The sequence below is a fragment of the Hypanus sabinus genome, chromosome 16 (genome assembly GCF_030144855.1).
Source record: "Hypanus sabinus isolate sHypSab1 chromosome 16, sHypSab1.hap1, whole genome shotgun sequence".
Classification (NCBI taxonomy): Eukaryota; Metazoa; Chordata; class Chondrichthyes; order Myliobatiformes; family Dasyatidae; genus Hypanus; species Hypanus sabinus.
In genome coordinates, this window is record NC_082721.1 from 76,324,043 (window position 1) to 76,347,093 (window position 23,051).

Below are 23,051 nucleotides of genomic sequence, written 5' to 3' on the forward strand. Positions count from 1 at the left end.
GCAGCCTCTCTGGACTCTGGACTGGGGATTGCCAAATGTTATGTGGATTTTCTGGTGTAGTCTGTTTTGTCATATGCTTTTGTGATATCATTCTGGAGGAACGTTGTCTCATTTTTTAACTGCATTGCATTTGTGGTTTCCAAATGACAATAAACTGAATCTGAATACAAGGAAGCCTAAGCTAGTGGAAAGATAGAGGATTGGGAAGCTTTTAAAAACTTGCAGAAGGAAACTAAAAAGGTATTTAGGAAAGAAAAGATGAATTATGAAAGGAAGCTGGTGGCTAATATCAAAGAAGATACGAAGAAAGATACTTTTTTAAGTATATAAAGGATAAAAGAGTAGACATAGGACCAATAGAAAATGACACTGGAGATATTGTAATGAGGAGACGCAGAGATGTTAGAGGAACTGAATGAGTATTTTACATGTCTTCACAGTGGAAGACGTCTGCAGTATATCAGACATTCGAGAGTGTCAGGGAAGCGAAGTTTGTGCAGTGAAAATTACGATGAGAAGATGCTCAGGAATCTTAATAGTCTGAGGGTGGATAAGTCTCCTGGACCTGATGGAATGCACCCTTGGGTTCTGAAGGATGTAGCTCTAGAGATTGTGGAGGCATTAACAATGATTTTTCAAGAATCGATAGATTCTGGCATTGTACCAGATGACTGGAAAATTGCAAATGTTACTCCGCTATTTAAGAAGGGTGGGAGGCAGCAGAAAGGAAACTATAGACCTGTTAGCCTGACATCAGTGGTTGGGAAGTTGTTGGAATCAATTGCTAGGGATGAGATTATGGAGTACCTAGAGGCACATGACAAGATAGACCAAAGCCAGCATGGTTTCCTAAGAGGAAAATCCTGCCCAACTAACCTACTGCAATTTTTTGAGGAAATTACAAGCAGGGTAGACAAAGGAGATGAAGTAGATGTGGTGTACTTGGATTTTCAGAAGGCCTTTGACAAGGTGCCACACATGAGGCTGCTTAGAAAGATAAAAGCCCATAGATTTACAGGGAAGTTGCTAGCATGGGTGGAGCATTGGCTGACTGGCAGAAAACAGTGGGAATTAAGGGATCCTATTCTGGGTGGCTGCTGATTACCAGGGGAGATCCACAGGGGTCGGTGTCGGCGATGCTTTTTATGATGTATGTCAATGATTTAGACTATGGAATTAATAGATTTGTGGCTACATTTGTCGATGATACAAAGATAGGTGGTGAAGCGGGTAGTGTTGAGGAAACAGAGAGCCTGCAGAGAGACTTAGATAGTTTAGGGGAATGGGCAAAGAAGTGGCAAATAAAATACAATGTTGGAAAGGGTATGGTCATGCACTTTGATGGAAGAAATAAAGGGGCAGACTATTATTTAGATGGAGGGAGAATTCAAAATGCAGAGATGCAAAGGGACTCAGGAGTCCTTGTGCAGGACACCCTAAAGGTTAACCTCCAGGTTGAGTCGGTGGTGAAGAAGGCAAATGTAATTTGGCATTCATTTCTAGAGGTATAGAATATAAGAGCAGGAATGTGATGTTGAGGCTCTATAAGGCACTCATGAGACCGCACTTGGAGTATTACGTGCAGTTTTGGGCTTCTTATTTTAGAAAGGAAATGCTGACATTGGAGAGGATTCAGAGAAGATTCACAAGAATTATTCCAGGAATGAAAGGGTTATCATATGAGGAACGTCTGGCAGCTCTTGGGCTGTATTCCCTGGAGTTCAGGAGAATGAGGAGGGATCTCAGAAACATTCTGTATGTTAAAAGGCCTGAAAAGATTAGATATGGCAAAGTTATTTTGCATGGTAGGGGATTCTAGTACAAGAGAGCACGACTTCAGGATTGGAGGACATCCATTTAGAACTGAGATGTAGAGAAATTACTTTAGTCAGAGGGTGGTAAATTTGTTGCCACAAGAGGCTGTGGAGGCCAGGTCATTGGGTGTATTTAAGGCAGTGATAGATAGCTTCTTGATTAGCCAGGGCATCAAAGGGAATGGGGTGAAAGCAGGGGAGTGGGGATGACTGGATGAGCCCATGATTGAATGGCAGAGCAGACTCAATGGGTCAAATGGCCTAACTCTGCTACTAATTCTTATGGCCTAACATAAACAAAAGAAAATTCTGAGGAACCAACACTTTTGAAAAAATCTGTTGTGCAATGTTAGTTTAATATTGCCACATGGATTGAGATACAGAGTTTGCATGCCATCCAAACACATCATTTTATATATAATGAGGTCAGAACAGAAAGAGCAAAATAGTGTTGAAAGGGTGAGAAGGATGAAATAAATGAATAAGGGAGGGAAGGACTTTCCATGGTTAGCACCTATAGTAAGTTGTGTAACAACATTAGAGCAAGTAGTTAAAGGACAGATGTTTATAAGCAGGTCTTCACACAGAAGAAAGATCTGAATCACCTTTCCCCCCCACAAAAGCCTCTGAGACTGGAAAATTAAAAACGTTGATAAGATCGTATTTCACTAGGGTTTATGAATTACATAACTGAAAACAGATAAAGCTCCTGATCGGGCATTATGGAAGGATAGAAAATGTTCAAAGAGCTGGAAGTTCCTCTTTTCCCATGAACTAATTATTATTTGGACTAGTTTGATTGGCATAGATGAGTTGGGCTGAAAGGCATCTTTTTGTGCTGACTTTAATATGCAGTCTCCGTAAAAGGGAATAGATTTATGCAGTGTTGACCATAACTTGGCACAACTCTTGCCATCGTTTGCTCAAACCTTAGGAGTCATCAGCTAGTGAACAAAATCAAGCCGACACAGTTCATTTCAAAATTCATTAACAGGAAGGGAATGAGATGCAGCTTGCCTCTCAGCACTATTGCTTTCACTACAACAGTAAGCCACCGGATCCTGTTGTATTGTATAACATGCTCGATACAGTGGAATCCAAAATGCCATTTAATAGAAATTTTAAAAAGTACTATTCAATATTTAAAAAAAACATTAGAAATTAAAATTCCTACTTTATAAGTAGTTCCTGTAAATCATCTTAGTCTTTTACCATTTGGTTATACAGGGGTCAATGTAGAGCCATCAACTAACTCCAAATTCAGCTGCAGAGGTTCAAAATATTACAGGATAGGCCAGTGTCACAGTAGGTAGTACTGCTACTGCAAAGCTCCAGTGCCCCCAGGTTCAATCCTGACCACAGGTGCTCCATGTTCAGCTTGTTCCTCTGCCACCAGATTCCTGAATGGACATTGAACCCACTAACACTACCTCACTAGGCAGTGGCAGAGGTGATTAACCAAGAAATAACTGAGACATGTAAGAACAGAATGGGAGTTGTCATGGGGGATTTTAACTTCCACCTAGATTGGGTGAATCAGGTTGGTCAAAGAAGCCTTGAGGAGGACTTCATAGATTGCATCTGCGATGGCTTTCTTGTGCAGCATGTTAGTGAACCTACAAGGGAAAATGCTATCTTAGATCTAGTCCTGTGCAATGAGACAGGTAAGATTGACGATCTTGTAGTCAGGGATCCTCTTGGAAAGAGTGATCATAGTATGATTAACTTTCGCATTCAGATGGAGGATGAAATAGTTAGATCTAAAACTAGCGTAGTATACTTGAACAAGGGAGACTACAACAGGATGAGGGAGGAGTTGGCTAATGTGGATTGGGAGCACAGGCTATTTGGTAGGACAGTTGAGGAACAGTGGAATACTTTCAAAGAGATTTTTCACAGTGCTCAACAAAAGTATATTCCAGTCAAAAGCAAGGACAGTAAGTGTGGGGAGAGCCAGCCTTGGATAACTAAGGGAATAAAAGATAGTATCAAATTAAAAGCTCATGTGTGCAAAGTCGCAAAGAGTAGCAAGACTGGAGGATTGGGAAAACCTTAAAAAGCAACAAAGAACAACTAAACAAGAAATAAGAAAAGGGAAGATAGAGAATGAAAGTAAATTAGCACAAAACGTAAAAACAGATAGCAAAAGTTTTTATAAATATATAAAGCGGAAGAGGGCGGCTAAAGTCAACGTATGTCCCTTGGAAGGTGAGAAGGGGAAATTGATATTGGGTGATAAGGAAATGGCTGAGGCATTGAACAACTATTTTGTGTCGGTCTTCATGGTGGAGGACACGTCTAACATGCCAAAGAATGATGTTATGGACGATAAAATCACTGTCACTAAAGAGATAGTGGTCAGCAAACCAGAGGGCCTAAGGTAGATAAGTCCCCTGGTCCTGATGGGATGCATCTCAGGGTGCTGAGGGAATTGGTGGAAGTCATAGTAGACGCACTGGTAATCATTTATCAAAATTCTCTAGACTCTGGGCAAGTCCCGGTGGATTGGAAGACAGCAAATGTCACATCACTTTTTAACAAAGGACGTAGGCAAAAGACGGGCAACTATAGGCCAGTTAGCTTAACATCTCTAGTCAGGAAAATGCTTGAAGCCGTCATTAAAGAAGAAATAGCAAAACATTTAGAAAGGAGTGGTTCCATTAGACAGATGCAGCATGGATTCAGAAAGGGCAGGTCCTGTTTGACAAACTTACTGGAGTTCTTTGAGGACATAATGAGTGCAGTGGATGGAGGGGAACAGGTGGATGTCGTCTACTTGGATTTCCAGAAGGCGTTCGATAAGGTGCCACACAAGAGACTTACAAATAACATACGGATGCATTGAGTCGGAGAAAGTGTATTGGCATGGATAGTGGATTGGTTAACCAATAGAAGGCAGAGAGTTGGTATAAATGACTCCAGTTGGCAGTCAGTGGTGAGTGGGGTGCTGCAGGGGTCGGTGCTGGACCTGCAGCTATTTACCATTTACATTGATGTTTTGGAAGAGGGGACTGAGTGTAGCGTAGCAAAATTTGCTGATGACACTAAACTGAATGGAAAAGCAAATTGTACAAATTGTGAAGAGTCTGCAGAAGGATATAGATAGGTTAAGTGAGTGACCCAAGGTCTGGCAGATGGAATACAATGTTAGTAAATGCAAGATCATCCACTTTGGAAGGAATAATAAAAGAGCAGATTATTATTTAAATAGTAAAAAAATTGCAGCATGCTGTTGCGCAGAGGGACTTGGGAGTGCTTGTGCATGAATTGAAAAAAGTTGGCTTGCAGGTGTAACAGGTTATTAAGAAACCAAACGGAATGTTGGCCTTCATTGCTAGAGGGATTGAATTCAAGAGCAGGGAGGTCATGCTGCAACTATACAGGGTACTGGTGAGACCGCACCTAGAGTAGTGTGTGCAGTTCTGGTCTCCATACTTAAGGAAGGATATACTAGCTTTGGAGGCAGAGCAGAGGAGGTTCACCAGGTTGATTCCAGAGATGAAGGAGTTAACCTATGAGGAGAGATCGAGTCGCCTGGGACTATACTCTCTGGAGTTCAGAAGAATGAGAGGGGATCTTATAGAAACATACAAAATTTTGAAAGGGATACATAAGATAGAAGTAGGAAAGCTGTTTCCATTGGTAGGTGAGACTAGAACTAGGGGCCATTGCCTCAAGGTTTAGGGGAGAAGATTTAGGACGGAGATGAGGAGAAATTGTTTTTTCCCCAGAGAGTGGTGAATCTGTGGAACTCTCTGCCCAGGGAAGCAGTTGAGGCTTCTTCACTAAATATATTTAAGATGCAGTTAGATAGATTTTTACATAGTAGGGGAATTAAGGGTTATGGGGAAAAGGCAGGTAGATGGAGCTGAGTTTATAGACAGATCAGCCATGATCTTATTAAATGGTGGGGCAGGCTTGATGGACCGGATCACCTATTCCTGCTCCTATTTCTTATGTTCTTATGTACTACTTATTTGACTTTTTATTTATATATACATATTCACTTCCTACTATAATTTACAGATTTTATTATGCATTGTAATGTACTGCTGCCACATAACAACAAATTTTACAACATTTGCTGGTGATTTTAAACCTGATTCTGTTTAGGGGGTGGCAGAGGAATGGGAAGGCAAAGTGCAGGGGAATCTGAATTGGAATCAGGTTTATTATCATTGACGCATGTCTGGAAATTTGTTGCTTTGTAGCAGAAGTATAATGCAAGGCATGAAAATTTACTATGTTACAATAAATAAAATTATAAATAACTAAGCAGTGCAAAGGAGGTCAATAAGATATTGTTCATGGGTTCATGTAATGGACAGTTGATGGACAAATAACAGAGAATAGGTTGCACGGAGATGAAGAGATATGTTCTGATAGCTAGCATAGATTTAATGGACTGAGTGGCCTCATGTTGTAAGCAATAGGAGAAAAAGGAGAGCTTGCAGCATTACATGTTAAATAGGTCTGTACAAGACCCATTCTGAGCTAAACATCTGTATGCTAAAGCTATTGAAAATATGACAAACATGAGGAAATCTGCAGATGCTGGAAATTCAAACAACAACACACACAAAATGCTGGTAGAACACAGCAGGCTAGGCAGTACGACGGTTGTCAGGAGACATGTTCAGTCGCCAGAACATGTGAAAGTGAATTCAATAAATATGGTAAACTACAAAAATATAAATAGGAGTCTACTAACAGAACAGACCTTATCAATTACCTCAGTACCATACCCTTATTTTGGAGACACTAGACTGCAGACGTTGGAATATGGAGTAACAGTCAATCTGTTGGAGGAACTCAGTGGATTGAGCAGCATCAGTAGGTGGGAAAGGAACTGTCAACATTTGAGACTGAAACCCTGTGTCAGGTCCTGCTGCTCAGCCTGCTGAATTCCTCCAGCAGACTGCTTCTTGTTCTTTTGGTTAAAAATTACCCTCCAGGTAGATGAAGCAACCCAATCAGGCAAAGAAACAACTAATTCTGGTCCAGACAATAGCACCAAACCATCATGAGGATTTCAACTCAATTCAAAAACACCACAGCAAAACAGAATAAATATTTTAGAGCTACAATGGTCAGAGTAGTGCATCATACCAATCTAAAGTGAGTTCACATTAATCACTCAGCTATAGATGTACAACAAAGCTCTGACCCACAAGAGGGAAGTCAACTTCCCTACAGTAATTGAAAAAAGACAAAAATCAACAAAAACACAAGATTTTAAATTCACACACCGTAGAACTGAGCCATGTCCATTGATGAAACACCCATCTTTCTACCCATGAAACAGATTCAAAATGTACATTCAACAGAGTAACCAAATGTCCTGGTTGGAAAACAGGAAGTTTATCTTGTTGATAGTGAGATGTCTCCTTGGTAAAACTGGAAGAAACAGCGCAGAATCACTTAACGTGAAAAGCTTAAGGAGGATGTCTGTGGATCTTGAAGATCAATCATCCCAGCATCTAGATATCACTGCTGGGAGTTCCTCACTTGCGCCAAATGCAAACGTCTTCAGCTGCTTCATCAAAAAACTTCCTTCCATCTTATCGGTCATAATTGGAATGTTCATTGATAATTGAATAATATTCCTTTCATTCATAATTCCTTGGGAAATAAAGGAAGACTTATACAGCATTCAAGCAAGGCCATATGCAGGGCAAGTAACGTTCACGCCACAAAGGTGCCTGAACAATGACCAATCATTGAGGCAGTTTAACCACCTACTCTTGACATTCAGTGGTATTATCTTTTCAAAGTCTCTCATCGTCAATATCATGGTGCATCAATGGCTGGAATTTTAACTGGATCAGTCAAACAAGTCCATATACTACCAGTTCCAAAATCAAAATGCTGACCAGATGTCAGTTGTGGCAGGGTTTACATGCAATAGACCAAAATCAGGCAGCAGTGCTGATAACAACCCAACCCTTCCTGATGAGATTAACACATTCTAAGTACATTTTGAACAGAAAAGCATTGGAATATGACCATCCACCCAACAGACCCTAATGCACCTGAACCCACAGTCACCATTGTGGACACAAGATCAGTTTACCAGAGAGTGAACATGCAGAAAGCATCTGACCTGGATGGTGACCTTAGTCACATCCTTAGATCCTGTGCAGATCAGTGGGCGGGTGTACTTGCAGACAGCTTTAACCACCACCGTGCTTTAAGAAAACCACTAACATTCTAATACTTAAAAAAAACAAGATAACGAGCCTTAATTACTACTGCCCGGTGGCTTTGACATCTACCATCATGAAGTGCTTCAATAGGCTGGTCATGGCATACATTACCTCCAGCCTCCCACGGCAATTTGCCTGTTACCAAAACAGGCCTATAGCAGTTGCCATCCCTCTAGGCCTACTCATCTCTGGAGCATCTGGACAAAAAAGACCTCCACATTAGACTATTGTTTATTGACTGCAGCTCCAACTGCAATACTATGATAACAAGTAAATTCATTTCAAACTCTTAGACCTGGGTCTCAACATCTCCCTTTGCAAGTGGATTCTTGACATCCTGACCAACAGACCAGAATCAGTAAGGACAGGCAGCAACACAGCCAGCACAATCATCCCCAGGGTTGTGCTCAAGGCTGAGTATTCAGCTTCCTACTCTGTACACTCAGAAACGCACGGTCAGAATCTGCTCTAATAGCGTAGCTATTAGTGCGACACTAATACAACTCGGGGTGTTCTGGAGCTCGGAGTTCAATTCCAATGCCGTTCTGCAAGGAGTCTCTCTATGTCATCCCCATGGAATGCACGGGTTTTCCCTGGGAGCTCCAGTTTCTTCCCAGTCCAAAAATGTACCAGGTAGGTTAACTGGTAACTGTAAGTTGTCCTGTGACAAGGGTTACTCAGGGTTGTGGGGTTGTTGAGGTGGCGTGACTCAAAGGGCCTACTCCATGCTGTATCGCTAAACAAACAAATCCATCTCCACGTTTCCAGGTGATACAACTACAGTGGCCATATGTCAAATAAGGACAAGTCAAGAGTAGAAGGAGATAGATAGCCCTGTGACATGGTGCACTTAATGTTGGCAAAATAAAAGAGCTGGCCATTACCTTCAGGAAGCAGAGCCTTGTTGGTGTAAATAGGAGCAGAGCTGTGGTTGAGCAGGTTAAGTTCCTGGAAGCGAACAACACTAATAACCTGATCTGCTGGAATCATTATTATGCCACTGCCAAGAAATCTCATCAGAGCCTCTACTTCCTCAGGACACTAAAGAAATTAGACATGCCCCCTTTGACCTTTACCAGTGCATCACTGAGAGCATCCTATCTGGGTGCCTCATCGTTTGGTATGGCAACTGCTCTGTCCACGGCCATAGAAATTGCTGAACTGTGGACACAGTTCAGCACATCACAGAAACCAACCTCCCCTTCATGGACTCTGCCCACAATTCTCACTCCACGGTAAAGAAGCCAGCATTATCAAAGACCCCACCAACCCCAGATATTTTCATCTCCCCTCTCTCATCAGGCAGAAAATACAACAACCTAAAAGCACATACCACCAGGTTCTACCCCACTGTCATGTCTTCTGAATGGTTCTCTTGTACAACGAAATGGACTCCTGACCTCACTATCTACCTGATTATTGTCTTACCTGGACTACACTTTCTCTGTAACTTTAATATTTTATTTGCACTCTGTTAATGTTTTTCCTTGTACTATCTCAATGCATTGTTGTAATTAATTCATCTGTATGAACTGTATGCAAGATAAGCTTTTCACTGTATTCTCGGTACATGATAACAATAAATCAATACACTAATATGCTGGGTTGAAACCTTGTATTAGAATCCTGATGTAGGTCTCAACCTGTAAACTGACAACTTATTTCTCCCTTACAGATGCTGATTAACCCACAGAGTTCCACCAGCAGGTGCTTTGTTGCTCAAATTTGAGCATCAGCAATTTCTTGTATCATCAAGTTCTATGTCCCCTAGTCAGGGGCCTTATTTACCAGGCAAGTGAAAAGCTCTATACTGAAGGGCAAATTGAACACAATCAGAAAGTAAGCATAATACAGGTCACTTTTACCTTAAAGATGTTGCGCAATGGCATGGTGCCATGGGAGAAGCGGTGAACAAATAACGTCTCTAGCAGCCTCTTAATGTAGTGGAAGGAGTGGCAAATACAGGCAAGGCTGTGGGAATGACAGCAAGAGAAGGGTGACCCTCACTGGTTGCCCACCACATAGCACTAGAACTTGACAGAGCATTACTTAACATGGCTAATACCTTGTTGGGTTTCTCATGAAAACAACAGGCAAAATATATATATATATATAATAGCAGCCATAAGTAGAGAACGTGTAACCCACATTCTTATCTCCTGCTCTCTTCACTAATGTCTCAGAATCTATTGATACTGTTGTTGATGCCGCCTTCTACACTAAAAATTACAGGTCATACCCAGGTAAACAATGGCTTCCAATTTTACAGATGGTCTTAAGATCATTTTGTCTACAGAAATCTCTTGATAACTATGCCTTCCTAATTTTGTAACTAAGGGCAACAAAACCACAAGACTAAAAAGAAAGAAAAATTACTAAAAGCGGAAAGAATAAACTACTTCAGCCATCCATAGAAGTTAACTTATGTATATCAAACTTTGAATTTAATAATATTATGAGGCTTGCTTGCATATGTGAATGTATGACCTGTTTACCAAATGTACTTATTCAGTCAGATGGAGAATTGGTGGGGGGGCCAGGAGTTCTCCCATTAAAAAAAAGCAAAAACATATGTCAGGTAAAACAGATCGTTAATGCTAGAAGACAGAGAAAACAGCAGAGTTGTTAATTGTTTGGGCTAACCCTGAGAATAATGCCCATCTACTGCCTATCCCTATTCATTTTCATGGAGTCTCTATGGGCTTTGGATTACTTAAATCTAGACAAATGGTAACACAAGTTGACAAATTTTAACTTACTGTACAACCGAATGTGGACTTGAGGTGAAAGCATGTTTAGGACCATAAATAAACGGCAGCCGGAAATAGAACAGCAGGTAAATTAACAAAGGCCCAGCATACTCCGTGAGGAACACCTAGACAGACATAACAAAGCACATCAAATCCATTTCTGTCATTTAATGCGTTTCCAGCACAACGTACTTATTTAGTTTGCTCCATTTTCTTTATGGATAAAATGCTTTAATTCACTAAGCCTCTTTAAAGAATAGAGGGGGAAGGGAAGGGCTACAGTAAGTTAACATACAGGCAGTCATCGGGTTATGAACGAGTTACGTTCCTGAGTCCGTCTTTAAGTCAAATTTGTATTTAAGTTGGAACAAGTACATCCAGTATTATTTAGCGTCAGTCAGTCAAACGTTTGTCTTAGTATATAGTACATATTTTACCTTTCTATGCATATAAAACACTTAAGACACATATGTATTCCAATAATTAAACCACTGCGTTTCTTAGTAATAATTGTAGCTTTCATTGGGGCAGGGCTTTTCACATGCTCCATTTTTCTCACTTTATCCTTTAAAATTGTTCCAATCGTTGACTGACTATAGCCTAACGCTTTTCTAATGACCAATGACGTTTCACCTCTTTCTAAATGCTTTATTATTTCCACTTTATTTTCAATCACGATCGCTTCCCATCAACGGAACAGAAACACTGCGGGTGGCAGGTCCCGACCTCCGCTGGCTCCCGAGGTCCACTGGGTCCTAACAACCACCGCACTGAATTCCCCAGGTCCTAAAGTCCACCACATTGAGCCAGGTTAAATGGGACAAGTGGGGGCTGTGCTGGGTCTGGGTATTTGATCCTCCTCAATATTCCAAGTGGGAATTTAAACTGGAGGTGGCAGTTTTTTTTTACAAAGTCGAGTTGCGAGCTCGACATTAACCCAGCATGGGAGCAGTCTGTCACTGGATCGAACTCGGGAACCTTCGTTCTCGAGCCCGGCGCTGATCTCACTGCACCACCAGCCAACCGGAAAAAGGTGGGGGGGGGGGTGTGAGGGTGAAGCTTGCTAAGAAAAATTTAAGCCAAATACAAAGTTACACACTCAACACAGTGTCAACGGCAACGACTTAAAATGGTGGAAGGCGTTGAGATCCGACTTAAAATGGCGGATGCCGTTCTCTTTCCTCGGTTTCTAAGTACGAGTTGTTCATAAGTCAGACGTTCGTAACTCGGGGACTACCTGTAGTTGTGAGTTAAAGAAGACTTCCCGATTCGTAAGATGAAACCAATTCAAATCAATAGTCGACATTTACAGTAGTTTGTTCTCCTTCCCTTCACCCCCACCTTTTCACTTTGGCTTCTGCCTTCTACATTTCCAGTCCAGGTGAAGGGTTTTGACATGAAACAGCAACTGTTTATTCCCCTTAGATTTTGCCGGACTTTCTAAGTTCCTCCAGCTTGTATGTGTTGCTCCAGATTTTCAGCATCTACAGAACCTTTTGGTTTTAAAATCAACAGCCAATACATCAAATATCTAGCACAAGAAAAATGTTCACTCAAGAAAGGTGATCACTTGTTCCATTTAGTCTGCACGAACTCACAGAGCAATCTCATTGTCCCCATAACTCGTATTTCTCACACTCCCAGCAACTACTCCAAATTCTATTACTCTCACACCCTTGAGGAACATTTCAGTGGCCAATTAACCTACTGACTCACACTTTTTTGGTATATTCAAGAAAACAGAAGTCCCAGAGAAACATAGAAAACTTACAGCACAATACAGGCCCTTCAGCTCACAAAGCTGTGCTGAGCTTGTCCTTACCTGAGAAATTACCTAGGGTTACCCATAGCCCTCTATTTTTCTGAGCTCCACGTACCTCTCCAGGAGTCTCTTAAAAGACCTTATCGTATCCGCCTCCACCACCGTTGCTGGCAGCCCATTCCACGCACTCACCACTCTAAAAAAACTTACCCTTGATAGCTCCTCTGTACCTACCTCAAAGCACCTTAAAACTGTGCCCTCTCGTGCTAGCCATTTCAACTCTGGGAAAAAGCCTCTGACTATCCACACAATCAATGCCTCCCTTCATCTTATACACCTTAAAGGCCAAGGTGTCAGAGGGAGAATGAGCAAATTCCTCATAGACAGCACTAGATTGAACCTAGATCATTGTTACTGTGAGGTAGTAACTCTAATAGCTCCACCACTGTGCCATCCTAACAGCAATGTCCTTCAGATCAGATGATAGGAGAATGTTAAAGATCCCATATCTCTATACAAAACAGGGCAGGACCTTCGATGTTTTGGGGAATATTCTTGCCTTTACCCAGGGATATGTGATGGTTAGGTACAAAACTGATAAGTAACTTATTGCACACAATAACTATGAGGCATTATGGAAAAGTGTCATGTGGTGTCAACAATAGCACAGTAGACTCTCAGGGAAAAAAAACTGGTTCATTCTCATAAAAATGATAAATTCTACAGTTGCTGGAAATCCAAAGCAACACACACAAAATGAAGAAGGAACTCAGCAGGTCAGGCAGCATCTATGGAAATGAATAAACAGTGGACGTTTCAGGCAGAGACTTTTTTGGAGCAAGGTTGGAACTCCAATCATGGACTGAAGGAATACAGCAGCGTTGGAAGTGCCACCATTTGGGTGAGTTGTTAAAGAATAGATACAAACTGCATTTTCTGTTGCTGCATTAATTGCTTGGTTCACAGTGTTATTCAGATCCGGCAATATTTGTGAGCTAAGCATTGACATTATTAAGAACTTACCGTGACCCACCCAATCTGAGCACCGAGGTCTTTGAAGTAAAAAGTGGCTGTGGTACCAACAGGGAGACTCTGCAAGATTTCTTCGTCCTTCAGTGACTTCCCTTCTACAATATCAAGTCAGAGAGATATCTTAAACTACTTCTTCTCAGTTACAAATATAACAACAGCAAATCTCAGGCCAGAGGCTATTGATCAGACTTCTCCATGTCTTTATAAACAGGAGGCTTCAAACCTTTGCCCCCATTCTCCGACTAATCCGTATGACCGTTATCAAGACTTGAGAAAATATAGCATTTAAAGCAAATCATTTTTAAAAGGAAATCTCAATCTGGTAGATTAATAAAATACATTAAAGTTTAGAATTACAGCAGACATTTCAGTACTTTGTTAAACACTGCGCAACATTGAAAAATGGGTTCCTTGCCCTACTCATTTCCTATAACTTGTACGTTGGTTAAATTCCCTTCTGGGGGTTGTAGGAGGAAACCTTGCTGGAGTTCTAGAAGAGTTGCTCTCTTACCTTGTGACTACTTCTAAACAGGAACTCTAGTGGACTACAAGTTACCCATCCTCTCAGTTGAAGACAAAAGGAATGCAAAAGGACAGTATATTTGCAAACAGGAAACACAGTATTTAAAACAAATGGGTTAATCTCTCTTTTTGAAATCAATAATTGCCTGCTGCATACAGTGACAGAATTCCTGGCAATGTTTGAATAATGACTCCATCAATCATGCATGAAGAAGACTGTTACACAGAGAATTTGCATGATCTATGTATCCCACACTCAGTCGATTTTACCAGATATATGATCTTGGTTTAAGCAACAGATTATGTTGTGGTTTGTCTCGAGTTCAGGGCTGTCCAGTCACCACTTCAATAGATGACACAGTGACACCAGGAAGCAGGTGTTTTACAGAGATCAAAGGCCAAACCCTCTAGACCATATACAGAAACATGATGCATGACATATGTGCATGCACACAATTGATTCCAGCTACCTTGCTAATGGACCCACAGCCAAGATTACATAAATATTACTTCCCAACTGTTGGAGTTTCACTAAATACACACTGCCCCCATTTCCTGACAAGCCTTGATCCAATTTTGTCCTCTATATCTCCACTTCAATTTAGATTTAGAGATTTAATGAGTAATTAAAGTGAATACATAATTCAGCTCCATAATTTGGTGAATCTGTGCTGCACTCTTTCCAAGAAATCATTCCCCTGAGGTCAGACACAGTATCACAATACCTGTTGGTCACTACAAGGTGATAGGTACACATCCACTCTTAATGATTCACCAGAATGATTTTGTTTAGGTCACTAAAAAGTTTACACATAGCAAGCTCGAGAGGTGTAAACAGCAATGGTGGTGTAATAACACACTTGATACCAAAGTATTGGGGTGGGCACTAGGCAACGCACTGTGTTCACTAGGTGAGATGTCAGTTTATAACTTACTCGGCTCCAGTCTGAAGGACTGCCTGGCAGGATACCACTGGGCATCTGAAAGAGAAGGAAAATCTATCTCATTAGCACAGACTATGAGTTTGCAACTTACTGGTGAAAAGGGACAACTTAAAATACTGTAAAATCATACATAAAGCAGCCCCATTAATCATCACTACTGATGGCTTAAATGTAAGTACTATTTCATTCTAACATCAGTCCCAAAATTATAGGTTAGGGATTATAAGCATTCTTTTATTTTGAGCAGAAACATGACAAATGCCTGGAATATGTTGGGCATTTAGTAGATTTGCTGTCAAAGCAAGATCTACTATTAAGATTCTGAAAAATTTTACAAATTTGAATCTTTTAGTTATAACTTTCAAGCTAAATGCCTGACAACAATAATGGCTTTGACTGTTAAGTTGTGATAATTTCAAATAACTCACACTGAACCAATTAATCTTAGCTACTGAGTTTGGGGATTGCTAAAGTGCACAAACCTGCCATCTATAAAAAGAGACCAGCCAAATTTTCCACTCTTCATTACTATTCAACAGTAATGCCAGAAGGCAACACATTCCCCCCACCTCCAACCCCAGCAGGCCTAAAGTTTTGAGGGACTGGGAACAAGAGGAAAAATATCTCCAGCAACATCCAACGGCAAAATATAAATGATCACCATTTTGTTAGCAGTCATTGATTAAGAGAGATCCCATTAGAGAACAATAGAATAGTGTCCGTTGCTCCAATATTTTATAGGTGTTGGATTTTTTTACCTATCCTCATTAGAGAATCATTTCATTAGTCACATAGTCTGGAGCAGGACTTTTACTCCATCAGGTCCATGCTACCCAACTACCACACATTTGTAGTAATCCCACTTTAATTTTCCAAATCTCCCTTCCACTCTCCCCAGAGACCTAGACAAAGTGGATGTGGAGAGGACATTTCCAGTTGTGGGAGTGTCTCAGAGCAGAGGGCGCACACTCAGAGGGACATCCCTTTAGAAAAGAGATAAGGAAGAATTTCTTTAGCCAGAGGGTGGTGAATCTGTGGAATTCATTGTCACAGGCAAATGTGAAGGCCAAGTCATTGGGTATATTTAAAGTGGAGGTTCATGGGTTCTGATTAGTCAGTGCATCAAAGATTACAGGGAGAAGGCCAGAGAATGGGGTTGAGAAGGAAAATAAATCAGCCACGAGTGAATGGTGGAGCAGATTCAGTGGGCAAATGGCCTAATTCTTTTATGTCTATGATCTTAAATCAATATCTCAACATGAAGCTGGAGTTCATGTTGAGCTCACATTTAAAAAGACAGTTTTTCCCGGGTTCTTTTTCACATCAGTTAACTTCTGTCACTTTACTAGTGGTCTTAATCAGCCTTTGACATGGCCACTGTCAGCTTACCGACTGACCAGTAACACCACCATCACAAATTAATATATTAATAAAAATTGCAGCTGTTTCCTTTGGGAATGCAAAATCAGAAACGTGAAAGTCTGACTCCTGCTTGGAGACGACGAGCTGATGTCAGCTGTGGATGCGATGTGCTGTTGCTGTTCTCCAACTCTCACTGAGCGGCTCAGGAGCAATACAAGATTCCTGCACCCAAAACCTTTGTTTCCCCTGTGATGACCAAGGATGAGTACATCTACAACTAAACTTAACTGACAACTGATTATGCCAGAAAACAATCACAAATGAATCTGGTGACACAAACTGAGATGGAAGAGCTAGACTGCATTTAACATTTAGACTGCCCGTGAATGTTTCGAAATAGAACTATCATTCAGTTAAATGGAAAGAGGACAAAAAGAAATACCAACCCGATTGCAGCTACTGCACTGTATCAGACCTATTCTGCCATCTGAAACTACTGACTAGAGTTAAGACTCAAGTTTGAAACCTACTAGAAAATGCAAGCTTGGACAGCTGCTACAGGCAAGAGAGTGTGTAACAGGCAGTTAAAAAGTGCATGAGGATAAAAGGAACTTACTGAACATCAGCTTCCCGTCAGGTAATCTAAAACAAAAACAGTACCAGGAGAGAACACTTTGCCAACTATCAACTAGCAGTCCAGCTGCATACTTACGGTTCTTATGGAACATAACCTTGATCTCTCCAATTGTGGCATTAGGCTCCACCTGTTTAAACATTTAATAATTAGTGCAAAAGGCACACTCAGCATCCAAATTCAGATTTGGAGTCTGAGCTACAGAAATCAGAATAAATTACATCCAGTAACATAGAACTGCAGAAATGAAATCCAATTATTTAGCTAAGGGATGCTGCAATGTTGAACCTTCACCTTGCAGCAGAGGTGAAAAGGACAGCAATCTCATTGTATTTTAAACTTCTCTGGTCACAGGATTCAGAAGCTAAATACAGCATCAATGAATACCTTCTCCACTCCATCCACCCTGAAGTCCTTCATTAGAGGGTTATACCGGCACATACCAGGATCAAACCAGGGATCCTGCCTTTTTCTGAGACAAAGTGAGTGAATGTCCCAAATGATCACTGAGGATAGAGTTTTCGGTTGGGGAAGGGGGTGTGTAGCATTATAAACTCAATATCAATGTCAAATGAATGAAAAATATCTCTCAAGAGTTTTTGGTCTTCATACAAGCTTGAATCATGTATTAAGGCTATTCTAGAGGCTGGCACGGGTGTAGGAGCATAGTTGTAAGAAGAGAGGTGAAAAACAATCTCTGGTCTTGCCAGTATTTCTCCAGGGCTCTAAACAAGCACTCTGCATCCAGTGCCAACAAATGCCAGGCCCATGAAATCAAATCAGCAATTTTGGAAAAGGATTATGCAATAGGGCAGGTACTATGAAACAACCAGATTTCCTTCTTTACAAGAGTGACTATATGCTTTAAAACATTAAGTGCTACAAAAAGGACTCTGAAATCTAGATTTGTACTTTCCAAAAACTACACTAACCATTTGTCTTTATTCAATATGTGTATGCAAGGGACAGAGTGCATTAGAATGAGAGCACAAGAAAGAATAAGGGGATGCAAGGACTGGAGTAGGACTGAACCAAGCAGACTTCTCCAATAGCACTGCCCGCTTTGAGAAGTGAGCTAATTCCTTTTCAGCCTCTGCCTCTCAGGAACAGAAAATACAATCCATTGTTGATACCATAAAGGGCAACCAATGCAAAGTAGGCTGGTGTTACCAGGCTTGGAATAATCCATTGAGCTACCAGTTCAATAAAATCAAGTATGTTGGAGTGAAGAATTTCAAGTTCCTAAGTGTCAATATCTCTGAAGATCTATCCTGGACACAACTTTACTTCAGTATTCACTACAGAAAAGGATCTTGGTGATTGCAGTGATGACTTGCAGCAGATTGAAAAGCTTGAGTATGTAGATATTAAGGAAGAGCATGTGCTGGAGCTTTCAGAAAGCATCAAGTTGGTAAGTCTCAAGGACCGGATGAGATGTACGCTAGGCTACTGTGGGAGGCGAGGGAGGAGATTGCTGAGCCTCTGGTGATGATCTTTGCATCATCAACGGGGACAGGAGAGCTTCCAGAGGATTGGAGGGTTGCGGATGTTGTTCCATTATTCAAGAAAGGAAGTAGAGATAGCCCAGGAAATTATAGATCAGTGAGTCTTACTTCAGTGGCTGGTAACTTGATGCAGAAGATCCTGAGAGGCAGGATTTATGAACATTTGGAGAGGTATAACATGTTTAGGAATAGTTTGCATGGCTTTGTCAAGGGCAGGACATGCCTTACGAGCCTGATTGAATTTTTTGAGGATGTGACTAAACACATTGATGAAGGAAGAGCAGTAGATGAGCAAGACATTTGATAGGGTACCCCATGCAAGGCTTATTGAGAAAGTAAGGAGGTATGGGATCCAAAGGGACATTGCTTTGTGGATCCAGATCCGGCTTGCCCACAGAAGGCAAACAGTGGTTGTAGATGGGTCATATTCTGCATGAAGGTCGGTCACCAGTGGTGTGCCTCAGGGATCTGTTCTGGGACCTTTACTCTTCCTGATTTTTTATAAAAGACCTGGATGAAGAAATGGAGGGATAGGTTAGTAAGTTTGCTGATGACACAAAGGTTGGAGGTGTTGTGGATAGTGTGGAGGGCTGTTAGAGGTTACAGCGGGGCATTGTTAGGATGCAAAACTGGGCTGAGAAGTGGCAGATGGGAGTTCAACCCAGATAAGTGTGAAGTGGTTCATTTTGGTAGGTCAAATATGGTGGCAGAATATACTATTCTGCAGTGTGGAGGACCAAAGGGATCTTGGAGTCCAAGTCCATAGGACGCTCAAAGCAGCTGCGCAGGCTGTCTCTCTGGTTAAGGCAGCTTACGGTGTATTGGCCTTCATCAATCATGGGATTGAATTTAGGGGCCAAAATGTAATGTTGCAGCTATATAGGACCCTGGTCAGACCCCATTTGGAGTACTGTGCTCAGTTCTGGTCGCCTCGCTACAGGAAGGATGTGGAAGCCATAGAAAGGGTTCAGAGAAGATTTACAAGGATGTTGCCTGGATTGGGGAGCATGCCTTATGAAAACAGGCTGAGTGAACTCCGCCTTTTCTACTTGGAGCGACGGAGGATGAGAGGTAACCTGACAGAGGTGTATAAGATAATGAGAGGCATTGATTGTGTGGATAGTCAGGCTTTTTCCTAGGGCTGAAATGGTTGCCACAAGAGGACACAGGTTTGAGGTGCTTGGAAGCAGATACAGAGCAGATGTCAAGGGTAAATTTTTTACTCAGAGAGTGGTGAGTGTGTGGAATGGGCAGCCAGCAACGGTGGTGGAGGCGGATACAATAGGGACTTTTAAGAGACTTTTGGATAGGTACGTGGAACTCAGAAAAATAGAGGGCTATGGGTAAGCCTAGTAATTTCTAAGGTAGGGATATGTTCAGCACAACTTTGTGGGCCAAAGGGCCTGTATTGTGCTGTAGGTTTTCTATGTTTCTAACATAATGCAGCTTCAAAGAGCCAACTACAGCTATATTTCATTTGAAGTATGTCACCAAAGACACTTGCAAATTTCTACATGGAGAACAGTCAAACTGGCTGCCTCACTGTCAGGGGTGGATGGGGTGGGATGGCAACTGCACAGGATCAAAATAAGCTGCAGAGAGCTCCATCACGGACACTAGCCTCCGCAGTAGCCAGGACATCTTCGAGATGATGAATGCCAACTTTTTGAGGCATCACTTCAAGGAACCACATCACCCAGGTCATGCCTTGTTCTCGTTGATACTATCAGCCTGAAGACACACACTCAATGATGCACTAGCTCTCTATTTTTTTTTAAATTATTTTGCACTATTTATTTAAATACACACACACACACACACACACACACACACACACACACACACACACACACACACACACTTACTGTGATTCATTTTTTTTCTGTTATCATGTATTGCATGGTACTGCTGCTGCAAAGACAACAATTTTCACAAGACACCGGTGATATTAAACTTGATTCTGATATGCCGCACAAGATGAACACAATACCCTTTGTGGGTGGGGGAGAAAAGACTCAAAAATGCCAGTGGGTGTTGCAGAAGTACCAGAGCAAATCTGACTGCCATTAAGTCATCTAGATTTGGAAGCAGCACAGTGACACAGGAACTGGTATCACTGTCTCAGACACAACACTAACCTCTGACGTTATCTATGTCGTGTTTGATCATTCGCCCTGTGACTTCTTGAGTTTCTTCCAGGTGCTCCAGTTTCATCCCACATCCCAAAGATAAGTTGGCTGATCAACTAACTGGCCTATGTAAATTGCCCTATGGCGATTAAGCGGCAAAAGAACTAAAGGACAGTTAGTGGGTGACAGAACAGCTGCAGAGAAATAAGGAGCAGGAAAATGGGATGAATGGGATCATTCTGCTGTGAGTGGGTGTGGACCCAGCAGATAAAATGGTCTCCTGAGTCATTTTAAGTGTACATCTTTTGTGCCTTGGGTTGTTCCTACTATAAGCAGGCACATAATTAAAATCCTAGAGGGAATTATTTAATCAAAAAATTTGATAGCTCTCAGCCTGCACTTCATGTAGTGGGGGGGTGGGGGAGGAGGTTATTGAAACTTAATGGATACCACAAGGCCTGGATAGAGTGGTTGCGGAGTGGATATTTCCATTAGTAGGAGAGTTTAGGCCCTGAAGGTACAGACTCAGAACAAAAGGGTGTCTCTTTAAAACTGAGGTGAGAAAGAATTTCTTCAGCCAGAGGATGATGCATCTGTGGAATTCATTTCCCAAGAGAGTTGTGCAGGCTAAGTTATTGAGTTCATTTAAGGCAAAGATTGATAGGTTCTTGATTAGTAAGGGAGTAAGTATTAAGGGGAGAAGGTGGTGGAATGACCTAATTTTTCTTCTATATTTTATGGTTTAATTATGATCAGCATTGGACTTGCACACTAACTAGCTTCTAACCTAGTGAGGCGGACCCAGGCCTGGAATTGTCAGTGCCTGTAAATGACTGCCCCCGCAACATAACAAGCCTATCCATGCCTGGTCTGGCAGTAGTATCCACCTTCCTGGGTGTCCAAAGAGCAGTTATCAGCAACTTCTATCAGAATGGATATTTGACAACCAAACATTGAATACTGACCAATAATATCATCAGAATGCAAGCCCCCAACCCCATCATCAATGTCCCCAACCCCCACCATTAATTCACTCACATGGCCGAAAATAGACAAGGTAGCACCACAGACAGCTGATACCTCAGAAAAATATACTACAATGACAGGCTTTCCCGCATAATCCCCGCAGACCTTCCACGTGGGAAAAATTTCATGAAATTTAAAGTTAATACAAATGGGCTACGGGCACCTTTGCAGATAGCAACCCCTGGCCAGCATTTGCTGGTTATATGGTTGTAAAGCTTCTAATGACGTTCATCACCATCTCTCAAAGCAAACCTTGCAGTGCAGTAGACTGGAACTGCAGTAAGTCACAACAGTGGGGAGGGTGGGGTGATTGTTGTGGGATGGGAAAACTGTGAAAGTGTATAGAAGTCACAGACAAATCTAGATTCTCTCAGGAACCCTTAACCATAGAAAGGCTAATCAGCTTGAATCGGCTCTCTGGGGAAGTTATAATGAATCCAATATCCGTCCTTACCCCACAACCCTGCAAGTGTTTTCCATGAGTGCTTATCCAATACCTCCTTGATCTGCTTCCTCCACATTTACCAACACAGCTCAGAAATCTGCTTTAGCTCTGCCAGTCAATTTACTGTTGTGCCCTAAGTATACTGCCCCTTCTGCCAAAGCAAATATTGCTCCTTATTTCTTCCATCAAATCTCCTGTTCAACTCTGCTCTTAAGGAAATCTGCTCTTATTTCTCCATCGTCTCCTTTCCAACTACTTCTTCAGCCACTCTTTGAAACTTCATTGCATTAGCAAATCAGAGAGAAATCTTGACCGTAAGCACAATTTAAGGTGATTAAAGGAGGAATTTGTAGGGTGCAGATTCCCCACTGAAAGCACTGTATCAATGGTGAACATCAACTTTCACATGGAATAGCTAGACTTCCCCAACCAGATGCTGACACGCATATATTTTTGGAGTTAAACAAAAGGCATATGATTGTGCTTACCTTGTCCAGAAAACTGAGCTTCTGCTTAGTCGTGGCATCCAAGATCTCCACCTCAAAGAAAACACAAGCTTTTTTAGATTTCTTCTGTGATTTTATCATGCGATTAGAGAGAATTAACCCATTAGTCATCATCATATTTGGGTCTGGCAATATCGTGCTCGCATCCATTGTCTTTGTCGTCTGTTCTACTCTAGAAGTTTATCTGTCTTTTCCTCTTTTTTAAAAGGCTACAAGAGAAATCAAGTCACTGCTTCTGCTCGTGGCACAGGGAGTTGAGATAAAGCCCAGTTATCTGTTACTTCTTTTCAGGGCAGCTGTAAAAAGGAGACCGCTCAGAGAAGCAGTAACCCGATAGCCCTGGAATCTGAGCTGCGACTCTAACTAAATATAATCTAATTAAAAAGCAAACCCCAGGAGAACATCTGGGACATG

The 23,051-nt window shown here is 41.5% G+C and overlaps 1 protein-coding gene across 1 annotated transcript in view; it reads right to left on the minus strand.

Annotated features, from left to right (window-relative positions):
• The window catches only part of tecrb (trans-2,3-enoyl-CoA reductase b), an 80,032-nt gene that overhangs the window by 33,508 nt on the left and 23,473 nt on the right, over window positions 1–23,051 (minus strand). Inside the window, exons 2-7 of the mRNA XM_059992173.1 lie at window positions 22,620–22,670; window positions 17,105–17,156; window positions 15,022–15,066; window positions 13,556–13,659; window positions 10,780–10,895; window positions 9,886–9,991 (exon numbers count right to left, since the gene is read on the minus strand). Coding sequence (XP_059848156.1) covers window positions 9,886–9,991; window positions 10,780–10,895; window positions 13,556–13,659; window positions 15,022–15,066; window positions 17,105–17,156; window positions 22,620–22,670 — 474 coding nt within the window. The remainder of the gene's footprint in view (window positions 1–9,885; window positions 9,992–10,779; window positions 10,896–13,555; window positions 13,660–15,021; window positions 15,067–17,104; window positions 17,157–22,619; window positions 22,671–23,051) is intronic.